This window comes from Ammospiza caudacuta, chromosome 6 (genome assembly GCF_027887145.1).
Source record: "Ammospiza caudacuta isolate bAmmCau1 chromosome 6, bAmmCau1.pri, whole genome shotgun sequence".
In the NCBI taxonomy this organism is placed as follows: domain Eukaryota; kingdom Metazoa; phylum Chordata; class Aves; order Passeriformes; family Passerellidae; genus Ammospiza; species Ammospiza caudacuta.
This window is the reverse complement of record NC_080598.1, coordinates 11,979,365-11,992,116: the sequence shown is the minus strand read 5'-3', so window position 1 is coordinate 11,992,116 and position 12,752 is coordinate 11,979,365. Positions and strand designations below refer to the sequence as shown.

Below are 12,752 nucleotides of genomic sequence, written 5' to 3'. Positions count from 1 at the left end.
AATCTAAAACTCCAGCTAAGCTCGTGCTTGTCTCCTGACATGCCCAGGTTCAAGCCTTGTCCAACCAGGCCTGGAACACTTCCAGGGATCCAGGGGCAGCCACAGCTTCTCTGGGCAACCTGTGCCAGGGCCTCCCACCCTCACAAGGAAGAATTTCTTCCCAATATCCATCCCATCTAACCCTGCCCTCTGTCAATGGGAAGCCATTCCCCCTTGTCCTGTTGCTCCAGGCCCTTGTTCAAAGTCTATCTCCAGCTTTCTTGGAGCTCCTTTAGGTACTGGAATTGTGCACAGAAGTTGTGGAGTTTGGGGTTATTTTGTGTGCTCCATACACTAAAAACCCTTTGGGGAGGAGCTTTTGCTTGTCGTATTAACCCATTTAATTAACCTATTAATTAACCTATTTAACCTCGTGCAGGATTTTAGGATCAGAGAAAGGTTGGGCTGATGATTTTGATGGTTGGACTCAATGATCTTGGAGGTCTTTTCCCACCTTAATAATTCCATAAAGTAGCTAAGGAGGTATGAACATGGGACAAGAAGGGAGTGGATTCTTCCCCCTTTTCTGCTGAATATTCAGTATTGAGTATTCAGTGTTAGAGGAGAAGCTAAAAGGAAGGAGTTGTGCTGCATTCCTGAAGGTATGTGCAGGAAGTGGTTTATCTCAAATGTTATAAAAACACATTTTGCAAAAAGCACCAAATGTGAGCCTAAAGGGATCGCAAAGCCAGGAATCAGGAGGAAATGGTGCCTACTGTGACAGGGGACAAGAAAATAAATGGGTTGATGATAACGACTGTTAAACTTCTTTTTAAGGCGCCTTATTGTGCTGGCTGTCTGGGAGCTGGGCTGAGAAATCAGCTTTAGAATTTCACACCTTCCTGTAAAGGAGAAGAGCAGGAAATATTGTGTAAACAGTTTGATTGAGATAACTAGATGAGATTTCTTCTTTTGCATCAACATCTCTTTTGGAAATCTAGACTGCAGAATCATTATCAAGTGTGAGCTTTACCAGCACAAGTAGACTCAAGGAGCAAACAAGCACTGAAAGAAAAAGGACAAGTACGTGCATGAGAAATGTTATAAAGAAATAATTTCAAATTAATTAATCATCAAAGGATATAGGTATCTCAGATAAATTAATGCACTTTGAAAAGCCTGTCCTAATTGTGGGCTTCTCCATCTGGGTTGTTGCTGTTGTGGGTTTTAACATATGGTTTTCTACAGGATAAATAAATCATTCAGTCAATTGCAGTTTTCAATTTTCAAGATTGGCTCTGTTTTGACAGGAGAAAATTATGTGAATGCTGTGACTGTTTAGAGGGAAAGGAAAAGTGGCACCAAGTGTCGTTCTGCAATTAATGCTCATTTCCTGGAGTCCCCAGGTGTAATTAATAATTTTACAAACATGAAGGGGGCAGTGGGAGGGGAAGAAGAGCAGTTTCACAACCTGCTATCAGAACCTGGTACAACATTCCGTGTGTGCTATCCCAGGTTTATCCCAGGTAACAGAAGCATGCAGGGCAGATCTTCGAGGATTATTCCTGCCATGGGCTCTGTGGGAGCTCCCTGCTTGCTGTGGGTGTTGGAAAACTGGACTGAAATATAGAGTTTTATCAGGTTTTAACTGTTATACTGAGTTTTCTGGAGATTGGTGTAGTTTGGTTGTTGGGTTTTTTAGTAAGACATAAGAATATGCTTAATTCTTGTTTCATCCAGAGGGTTTGTGGACTGTAACATCAAAAGTGAAGCTACAGATTGATATTTTTCCTGGTTAATCGGAGGAGTATTTTAAGGGAAGATTTCCCTGAGCCTGTTCTGGGAATGGAATGAACTTGCTGAGGACCCCCCACCTGAGGATACCACGGGGCATTTGGCACTGGGGATGTAGAACCAGGGTGGGAAAGGGGCAATTCTGGGGGGCAAACCCAACCCCGAGGAGCTGGAGCGGGTGGAGGAGGCGGGGAGAGGTGCCGGGGCGGCTCCCGCCCTTAAATGCCGCGGCGGAGCGGGATGCGGGGCTGCAGCCGCGGGAGGGAGGGAGGAGGGAGGGCAGGAGGCAGCATGGCACCGCCGGGGGGCGGCGGGCAGCTGCGGGATGGGCACAGGGATGGCGACAGGGACAGAGCCACCGCTGCGGGCATGCGGCGCTTCACCTGGGAGGAGATCGGGCAGCGGAACGGGCGGGGGCCGGCGCCGCAGGAGCGCTGGCTGGTGATCCACAGGAAGGTGTACGACATCAGCCACTTCTACCGGAGACACCCGGGAGGGGCCCGGCTCCTCGTCAGCCACGCCGGGCAGGACGCCACGGTGAGCGGAGCGGGGAGGCGGGAGCCGGGATGCGCCGCAGGAGGGCGCCCGGGAAAAGCCGGGCGGAGCGGGTTGGGAACGGCCTCAGCGGGAATCGGGGTGTGGGACGGAGCCGGGGGAGCGAAGTGTGACCGCTCCGTGCGAGCCTCGCTATGCCCATGCCATGGGACAGGGCAGATGAGAAGATGCAGCCCACGGGAACGGGATCGGAGCTGTTGCTCCAGCTAAATCAGAGCAACAGCGGGAGCGAGAGCTGTGACGGTGTTCACAGGGGTCTTATGTTGAGGGAAGAGACGGAGATCTGACTCCATATTTCAGAAGGCTTGATTTATTATTTTATTATATATATTGCATTAAAACTATACTAAAAGAATAGAAGAAAAGGTTTCATCTCAGAAGGCTAGCTAAGCTAAGAATAGAAAAGAAGGAATCATAACCAAGGCAGCTGTCCCAGACTCTCTGTCCGAGCCCGTTGGGCTGAGATTGGCCATTAATTATAAACATTCCAGATGGGCCAATCCCAGATCCACCTGTTGCATTCCACAGCAGCAGATAACTATGGTTTACATTTTGTTCCTGAGGCCTCTCGGCTTCTCAGGAGGAAAAAATCCTAAGGAAAGGATTTTTAATGAAAATATGTCTGCGACAGAGAGCAGAGGAGCACATGGAGATGCTCAGAGGACTGGAGCACCTCTGCTAGCTGGGAGTGTTCAGCCTGGGGAAGAGAAGGCTCTAAGAAGAGTTCAGTACCAGTACCTAAAGGGCTCCAAGGGAACCAGAGAGGGATTTTGGACAAGGGCCCGGAGGGACAGGACAAAGGAGAATAGCTTTAAACTAAAGAAGCGTTGATTTAGAGTGCGTATAAGGAAGAAGGTTTTGCTGATGAGGGTGGTGAAATACTGGCATAGGTGACCCAGAGATGCCCCACCCCTGGATGCACTCAAGGTCAGGCTTAATGGAGCAATCTGGTATAGCTGAAGATGTCCCTGCTCATTGCAGTGGGGTTGGAGTAGAGGAGCTTTAAAGGTCCCTTCTAACCCAAACCATTCTATGATTCTTAAGTCTTCAGGATTCCTCTTATCTCCTGGTCTTGCTTGTGTCATTGCTGTGAGCTGCAGCAGTTTTTTCCATATATAAGAGATATTTGAGGCTCATGGAAATCAAATAATTTTCAATCCATCAAGTTTAAATTTCAAATTGTGTATTAGTTGAACTTTGCACTCTGTAATTTCAGCACTCGTTTCTCAAGTTACTACTACCAGATTTCTTTAATTTTAGCTTGCTGGAAAATCCCAGACAATGGATGAACCAGATATTTTGTTTCTGGGATCTGAGCCAGGTTGGTAGGTAGTTGGTTCCATGTGCAAATCATTAAGCCCTCCAGGATCTGAGCCACAGGTCTGTCCATCTTGCAGTAGGTCCATTGCTTAATCTTTTGGATATATATTATGAAAAATAAAGAAATTATCTTAATTGAGCTGGAAGATTTTAACCAAAAGCAGAAACCCATGAAAGGTGGCAGCTCAGGAGAGGGTGAGAAGCACAGAAGGCTCTCAGTAGGCAAAGACACCTGAGGAATTAAAAAATGAGTATAACTAATGCCAACATTTTAGAAAGGGTGACACTGCACACTGAAACTCTGGAGTTCTCTTGGTGCTGCTTTTTGTTGTGGTGTTCTCTCACAGAGGATAAAAAAGGAAGGATGCCTTCCACCAGACCAGGTTGCTCCAACCTGGCCTTGGACACTTCCAGGAATGGAGTGATTTAAAAGGCAATTTAAATTTTTTTTTTAAACAAAATCTGGATTTCTTTTCCTTTGTTGCTGTGCCTTTGCAGGATGCCTTTGTGGCATTCCATGTTGACAAGGTGCTGGTGAGCAAGTACTTGAAGCCACTGCAGATTGGGGAACTGGCACCCGACCAACCCAGCATTGAGCCCACTAAAAATGTAAGTCTGTCCTTACAAAACAGATCAAAGGAGACTAAAGGGAAATATTCTGAGATTACACCATGTTCTTCTCTATCAGCATAGCTCCTGGAGCAATGGGAACCAGGTTCCTCACATTTTTGGGCTACTACTTAAAAACAATGTGTAAATATGAAATCCCTGAAGATGAATTTTTCATGTCACAGCCTCTCTACCTAAATAGCAGAGTTATCACCTCTTCTTTCCCTTGCTTGGAGGAAGAGCTAACCAAAAGGAAAAGGAATATTTTTGGAGAATAAATATTCTCCTTCAGCTGTAGGTCCATTTAATCCTCCCGTGTTAATCCTGGGAAGGGAAAAGTGAAGACAAATATAAGGAATAATTTAATGCAAAAACCTACCACAAGGTGGCATGGGAAGTTCATGCACACAAAGTACAGCTTCCACTAAACACAACTTCAGCTGAGCCCTCTGCTGCCTGCCAAGGATTTGATGGAAGAAGCACTGAGGAGGATTTCTTTTAGGGGTTGGGATGCAGACATTGGGATGGCTGCTCCTGGCTCCTCAACAAAAAGCTGTAGCAGAGCAAAGATAATGTTTATTAAACCCAGCTCTTGCCCTTTTAGCCAGATCCTTTGTTCTTTGTCCCCCCCACCAGAGTGGTTTTTGGGTAATGAGGCTGCAGTGGTGCTCTCTAAAACCACAGAATTGTGACCCTGATGCTTCCCCCAGGAAATGCTGGTGAAAGATTTCCGGAAATTGCGCGCTACAGTCGAAAGAATGGGACTCCTGGAGCCAAACCAGCTCTTCTTCTTCCTGCTCCTGGCTCACATCCTGCTCCTGGATACAGCTGCCTGGCTCATCCTCCTCTACTTTGGGACATCCTTACTGCCCTTTGTTCTCTCCCTGCTGCTGCTGACCATTTCCCAGGTGAGCAATGAATTCCACAGCAAGGCCTTGCATCAACCTACACACACAAGAAACGAGCAGTTTCTTGTCCTTTGCTTCCTCACTTGGCATAAAAACACAGCCACTATCTGGATACCAAGAAGAAATTCTGCATGTGGGGATCTCACAGTAAACTTAGTTTGGGATTCTTTCAGCAAGATGTATTCTGGGGGAAGCCTTAGGACTGTCAGGATTCCACAGTCCCTTTCTGCTGGTGACTTGGGAGCAGTGTCTGGAAGATAAATCTTGGTATTTCAATGCAAAGGATGAGTGTGGCACCATGCCCATCTCAATTCCTCTTTTTCTCCCCTCCTGAAGTTTTTTTTTCTCCTCCTCCAGGTCCAGGCTTCCTGGTTACAGCATGATTTAGGACATCTCTCAGTATTCAGGAAAACCAAGTGGAACCACTTGCTACACAAGTTTGTGATGTGCCATTTGATTGTGAGTCCCTGGAAAACTTCTGGGGGTTTTCCTGTAAAAACATGTGTTCTGAAGACTCTGTGGAGCATGTGCAGCACTGGGGGGAGGATTAGGGTCAGGAAGTAAAGGGAATTCTGGCTCTGAAAGTGCTTTTCATGCTTTGTTCTTTCTTGAACAGGGGGCCTCTGCCAAGTGGTGGACTCTCCTGCACTCCCAGCACCATGCCAAACCCAACTGCTTCCACAAGGACCCTGACATTGATATGCACCCTTTCCTCTTCACTTTGGGGAAGAAATTCTCTGTGGAGGTCAGTGAGTGGGTGTGGGAAGTCTAAAACTAAGGTTTGATGGCAATTTCTGTAATGAGGTTTATTTCTCCACAGTTCACGCTAAGTCCATTTAAGAATCTCTTGAACAGCTGATGTGTTGATGTAAATAAATTAGACATGATGTAAGGGCATTGTATATAGGGTGGAAAATCCACCAGCACATTCATGGTTGGAGAAATCTAATGACCTAGAACAGCAACTCAGTAATTAATGATCATTAGATAACTTGTAAACATCAATCAATGTAAGGCATGGCTGCAGTCAGCCTGGAATTATTATTTTAGTATTAATGTATGATGCTCAGTCAGAGGGTGGCTTTGATGTGTTCATGTCTTCTAGGAGAGTTTGCTGTGACAGGAACAGCAGGACTGAAAAAACCAGGGCTGTTCCTGGAACTCCAATTGGGCAGAATTTGTTGGACTGTGTAGGATATTCCCAGTTTGCCCTGCTTGGGCACTGCCAGGAGTGACAACCTAAGAGTGCTGAACCCCTTTTGCTGTAAATCCCACCAGTTCTTGACGCCATCACAGCAGCTACAGCACTGAAATATTTTTCTCCATGCCATCATGGGATTGCCATTTAAGTTTAGAGACTCAGAGAAGAAATAAGGGGGAAAAATGAGAGAAAATACGTATTTCTGACCACTAACATAACTTAGCCTTGATATATCTAATTCTTTACAAAATGAATCATGAAACAAGGAATGAGGGTTGTGGGAAGTGTGCAAGAATAGTCCCTCTGGAAAATAAATGGAAAAGAGCAAGTTACCTGTGCAAATTGGCAAATTGCCTGGTCTCCACTAATATTTTTTTTCTGTGTTTTTTTTTCCACAGCTTGGGATCAAAAAGAAAAAGTACATGCCCTACAACCACCAACACAAATACTTCTTCATCAGTGAGTATCTCTATCCTTCAATTCCCTGTAAAGTATTAAAGAGGCTTGGAGAGTCTACTTTTGACCTGGAGAACTCGAGAAAAACAAAGGTGTCTGAGTCAAAGAACAAAATAAAAAACCAAAATAATAACAACCAGATTTTTGGAAGAGTTGGAGACCTGCCTCATCTTATCCTTGATCTCCCACATCCTCCACAGAGGCTCTGGGTTATGATATCTTACCACATCTTTCAGTAGTATCAAAGTCTGTGGGTTTCAGGTTTTTTTTTGTTTGGTTTGGTTTCTTGGGGTTTTAACTGCAAGTGAGATGTCCTTTTGGAAGGCTGAGTTTGAGTTCTTCAGCCCCAAATCCCTGATAGAAAAAGGATTTAATATTCATTCCTGTTGTTCCCCTGCTTTGCACCAAGGAATAAGGAGCCAGATAATCTTTGGGCTGTGGAAGCCACTTCTCAAAGTAATAATTTCTGGCTGTTCCTCAGTCAAGAGCCTAAGACGAAATCTGAGTTTTGTAAGAACTCTCAGATAATTGTCAGACCTATAAATGTTTCAAGGCACTAAACCAACATCCTAACCTGGACAGTTCTCCAGACTGAGCAGGAATTCAGGACCCTTCCCTCCCAGGCTGATGTATGATGTCACCAGTGATGAATTTTTCTTTCCAGCTCTTCCTCCGCTCCTGTTCCCCACCTACTTCCACTGCCACACATTCTACATTGCCTACACAAAGAAGTACTGGGCGGTGAGTACTGCTGCTTGTGTGACCCAAAGGGGTCAGAGGGGGACCTTCAGCCTTCCTTCTGCCTGCTCCTTGCTGGGCAAGAATGCTCAGATTCACCTCTTACAGCAAGCTGTGAGAAAGCATCATCAGCTTGTGTTGGCTTGGTCTAGATGATTCCATTCCATTCCAGAAAAAAAAAACAACCTGTCAAAGCTGAAAGCAAATTTTTCTCTTTTACCTATTATATGAAGTTTAAAAAATAAATAAGCAAATGTAATTTATAAAGACATGCTTTTCTTGTTGTCTCTGGTTTTGGTAGGACTTGGCCTGGATGCTGACCTTCTACATCAGATTCTTTTATACTTATGGATCTTTATTAGAAACAAAGAGTCTCCTGGCATATTATTTTATATTCAGGTGATGTGTCTTCAGAAGGTTCTTCAGCCTTTTCTCTATGCATTCTTTCCATCTGTACCTGCCTGCCTTTCTCTATGCTTATATTTCCACATTCTCCTTTGCCACCTCTTTTTTGCCTACTTTTTAATTCATAAATTCTTTTGTTCGATTGCCAGTGCAAGTTTTGTGTTGCCCCATTAGCTGAGGCAACAAAGATTTCACTGAGTGCTGACCAAACTGAGAAATACTTACCTCATATAACATTCAGTGCTTTGAGTGTTGGGTCTGCTGCTGTTTAAAGACACATTTAACCAAAACAGCTTAGCCTGGGCTTGCAAATGGTATTATCCAGCAGCACTGACTTGAATGGACAGCACACTCTCCCCTTGGATCATTTCACTGATTCTAATCAGGTTGGGCCTTGGCTACAGATAAAACAAGCTGAACACCAGTCAGTGTTAACAAAACACATTAAATAATCATGAGTTTCATAAGGAAATATTAAACTTCCAGAGTTTGGAAGTCCTTCCAGGTGCTGGCTTAGCAAGGCTAGTGTTCAGCCATGTCTTTAAGTCTGGCTTTGCCATTATTTCAATGGCTCCTCGCTGACCTGCTCACTCAGCACTGAGTTCTCTCATCTCATTGCAAAGGATGCTGGAGAGCAGCTGGTTTGTCTGGGTCTCACAGATGAACCACATCCCAATGGATATCGACTATGACAAGAATTTGGACTGGGTGTCTACTCAGGTAAAAGATTTTTCCCTTCTTAAGAATTGTGGCCATACAGGTACAAATTTTAACCATAAGCAAGTCTCCTGTTGCACTAAGGGTGAAATCTGTTGGTGGCTGGGAGGTGAAGGTTAATAGGCTGATGGATTCAGTCATGGAAAAGGTAGGAAGTAAAGCAATGAGACACTCATGGGCAATTCAAAATGAAATCCAGGTTGAGTCCTGGTTCCTAAACATACTCTTCACTTGTCTCTGACTTTGCTTTCCTCTGTCCTCCTCTAGCTCCTGGCAACCTGCAATGTGGAACAGTCACTGTTCAATGACTGGTTCACAGGACACCTCAACTTCCAGATAGAGCATCAGTGAGTACTCACACCAAGAGGGAATTTTCTTTCTCCTCTCTTTTTGAAAAAAATATTTCCCCCTCTCTCTTTTATTTTTTTCCTTTCTTATTATTTTTTGCTCTGAATTCTACAAATAGTTGTGGGGCAGCAATGAGTTTATCTTTAAAACTTGGAACTTTTAAAGAGATTCATGTAATTCAGAACTTCTACTGGATCCACAGGATGACAAGAGAAAATGGAACAGGGGCAGGATCAGTGCAAGAACAGCAATAGAGTCAATCCCAGGTTTTAGGGATCAATGGAAATGTCCTGGCTAAAGCATCTGTTTTCAGTCTGCCATAGGAGTTTTAAGCCACCTCTGCTGATTTTTTATGCTGTTACTCTATAGAGTGAGATATGCAAGGATGAAGGATGGGCTCATCTCCTCTATGATATGGAGAGGGCTACTTCTGGAAAAAGGCATGGAGGGGAAAGTAGTTTCTTCCATAAACATCATTTCATTTGGAGACAAACTGTGGAAGAGAACAGAGGGTAAAGCAGGAAGTGCCTACAAGTTCCTTGTGCTAAAAGCACAGCAGGGGGAAAGAGGAGCTGTGAGCAGGGTGATTCCTGGGAAGCACTAATGGTAGGGTTTCCTGTGAAGCTTGCCTGTCTCCCGTTCACAGCCTTTTCCCTACGATGCCACGGCACAACTACTGCAAGGTGGCCCCTCTGGTGAAGTCCCTGTGTGCCAAGCATGGCCTCGAGTACCAGTGCAAGCCTCTGCTCACAGCCTTTGCAGACATCGTGCAGTGAGTAAAAACAAACCTCATTCCCTTGTCCCAGCAACACTCCCCTGAGCAGCCCTGTGATGTGTCCCCTCTTTCTCTCTCTCCCAGCTCCCTGAAGACCTCGGGAGAGCTCTGGCACGATGCCTACCTGCACAAATGAAGGACAAGGCTTGGTGTGACCATTCACAGCCTGCCACAGATGCATTCCCAGCAAGCTGAGGGGCAGGGACCACAAGGGATTCTCTGGCAGAAGAAAGTCAGTAAGGACTAAGGGATAAAATTCCAATAGAGATGAAACTGCCTGAATTTTTCTTCTGGTTTTTCCTGGGGTTATGGTTCAGATATGTTAAGAGTGGACAGGGCAAGCAGAAGGTGAATTGTTAGAAGAGGGAGGAGTTCTTTGCTGAGTCTGGGCATTTCTGAGCCTGGGCTCGGGCTCAAGTCAGATGATGGACTGGTGGAGCTGCACACACTTAACTTCATGTCAGAGGCCTCTGATCATGGGCTTTGGTTTTGTTTTTATTTTTTTCCTCATGTGGAGGGTTTAATGCTTGATACAGCATTTGCTTACTTGAATTTGAAACTGCAAAGGATTTTGGATTAACATGGTGTTCCAGCAATGTGCTTAAACTACAATAAATTAGGATAACCTACAAACAACACTTAGACTGTAGCAAGTGCACATGCAGTGAATAAAAACATAAATGGGTTTTCATTACTATCCTCTAGAGAATCCTCATTGTCACAAGGCCAAGAAACACATGGGGTTAAAGCCAGCTTAAGGCCTCTGCTCTCTTCAAAACTGATCTGGTTTGAGGGGGTTTTTTTGTATTTTGTGTTGGGCTGAGAGGTGTGCACACTCCACACACACTCCCCCACCTAAACAGGACCAGGACTATACTACAGAAAGGTAAACAAAAAGTAAAATAAATCACCTACAGCCATTTGGTCATATCTGAAAGTTGCTGTTGCAGCTAAACCAAGATTAGATCAGATTTTGGCTGTGCCAGGCAGAAGGTGAGCCAGTGAAAGAGGCTGGTTCAGGCACTTTTCTTTGTCTCAGGTGAGTACTCAGACCCCAAAATGGAAGACCAGCTTTTGGAAAGGAGACAATGGGAACAACAAAATTCACTTAAATATTAAATATTAGCGGTTACCACACTTTTTTCAGTAATTCAAGGTTAACAAATAGAAAACTCAAGAGGTAAAAAGATATAAAAAAAATCTCTGATGATGTAACAAATGGACTTTGTACTACTTGTGCAATGATTGGCTGATTACTTAAAAACCTTTAACCCTGCACAGTCAGCCAGAACAAGGGAAAGATTTGCTATTAAACCATTTTTCTGCCTTGAAAAAAGTTCTATTATGTTCAGAGGTTAACAGCACAAAGTACTAAGCCTGACCCATGGGAGCAAAAGAAGCAATTCCCAAAAGCTCTGTGGAAGAATTAAGAAATTAAGCAGAAGTCACAGCAATATCATGTACTCACAAACACATTTCCACTACTTTAAAAAGCCTTTTAAAATTACCTTAAGCAGCCTTTGAAAATGATTTACTGGGTAGATGAAAGGCCTGATTTTGAAGATCATAATTTGATTTTTGGACCTTTGACATCACTGGGCTCCTAATTCATTACCCCTACAAGTCAAAATGCAATTAACAAAGAGAGCTGTGAATGTTTCCATTGTTTGAGGACCCAACAGTGCTCCAGTGAGGACAGGTGTGCAAGAGGACTGAGCAAGACTGAGATGAAGGGCTGTGGATAAATAGGAAATAAAGCCTAAGCAATAAATGGATGAATGCCAGAGCAAACAGGAGCAGCTGCCAAGTCTTCCCTGGGTTATCTTTGAGCAATCCTAGCAGTATCACTCTCAAATAAAAGGCTGCCTGCACTCCCTCAAGAAAATATTGGCTAGCTGGGTGAGATTTTACCAAGAAGATATCCCTGAGAGGCCCAAAGAAGGAAACACATACAAATTAGTCATATAACCCAACAGAAAAGCATAAACAAACAAAAAAAACCAACCCCAAAACAAAACAAAAAGCCCCCCTCCCCCCCACAAAAAAAAAAAAAAAAATCAAACAAAACAAAACAAAACCTACTCACTTCTGTAAAAAAAGTTATGGTACATGAAAACAGAGTGAAAAAAAAATCAGCATCAGCAGCAGATTATCTTCCTTAAATGTGAATGACGATGAAAACAATACAAAATATTAACTGGCTTACTCTTAAAATACAGCCTTGATTCCTGCAACTCTGAAGGGCAAAATTTCATTCTTTTCTTACACTATTATCTTGGAATCAGAGGTTCAGGGAACACAGTTCCTACTTGAAATAATACTGAAAGTTTAAATTCAAAGTGAAGTTTTTTTCCAATAAAATCTCAGTACTTTTCGTAAGAGTGGCTAAAGCATCCTGGACTCTGCACAAACACAATAAGTAAAAAAAAAAAAAAAAAAAAAAGATTTCTTCATTCCTGGCTTTCCAAAGTTGAGAGTGTTGTTGAGACCTTGTAGAGAACACAGGAACTATGATTATGCAGAAATTCTGTATTTTCATTTGTTTTGGGGAGTGTTGCAACTGTAACTGAGTCTGTAACCAGTACCTGCCATCAACGTTCTTCCTCAATAAATCTTACAACATGCAAACACAAGGTCAAAGATTGCCAAGTGTGAAAAAGAGAATCATACAATAGTTTGAGTAGGAAAGTGTATCTACTACTGTGTCAATCCTGAATCAATAATCACAGGTACAAGCATTTGTTATATTGGAAAAAATAACCCAAACAAACATCTAAAAAAACCCCAATGTTCCTAATCCTGGTCAAAGTTTAAAAATGGGGAACCTGAGAGAAACAAGCAAAGAATAAATACTGAAATTAACAGACACAGCAAATCTATATAAGGGATTTCTGTGGTTCATCACATGCTATGAAACAGGAAAAGAAGTTTTCCTTCTGACTTCGTC

General features: G+C 43.5%; 1 protein-coding gene across 1 annotated transcript; it reads left to right on the top strand.

The window, feature by feature from the left end:
- The first annotated feature begins 2,064 nt into the window (after nucleotides 1–2,064).
- Nucleotides 2,065–10,527, top strand: LOC131559379 (acyl-CoA (8-3)-desaturase-like). Its single transcript, XM_058807704.1, has 12 exons — nucleotides 2,065–2,310; nucleotides 4,147–4,257; nucleotides 4,968–5,165; nucleotides 5,523–5,624; nucleotides 5,782–5,910; nucleotides 6,765–6,825; nucleotides 7,487–7,563; nucleotides 7,862–7,959; nucleotides 8,589–8,685; nucleotides 8,950–9,029; nucleotides 9,677–9,802; nucleotides 9,890–10,527. Exons 1-12 carry the CDS (start codon nucleotides 2,065–2,067, stop codon nucleotides 9,939–9,941), a joined length of 1,377 nt encoding a protein of 458 aa, XP_058663687.1. The 3' UTR covers nucleotides 9,942–10,527.
- The last annotated feature ends 2,225 nt before the right edge of the window (nucleotides 10,528–12,752 follow it).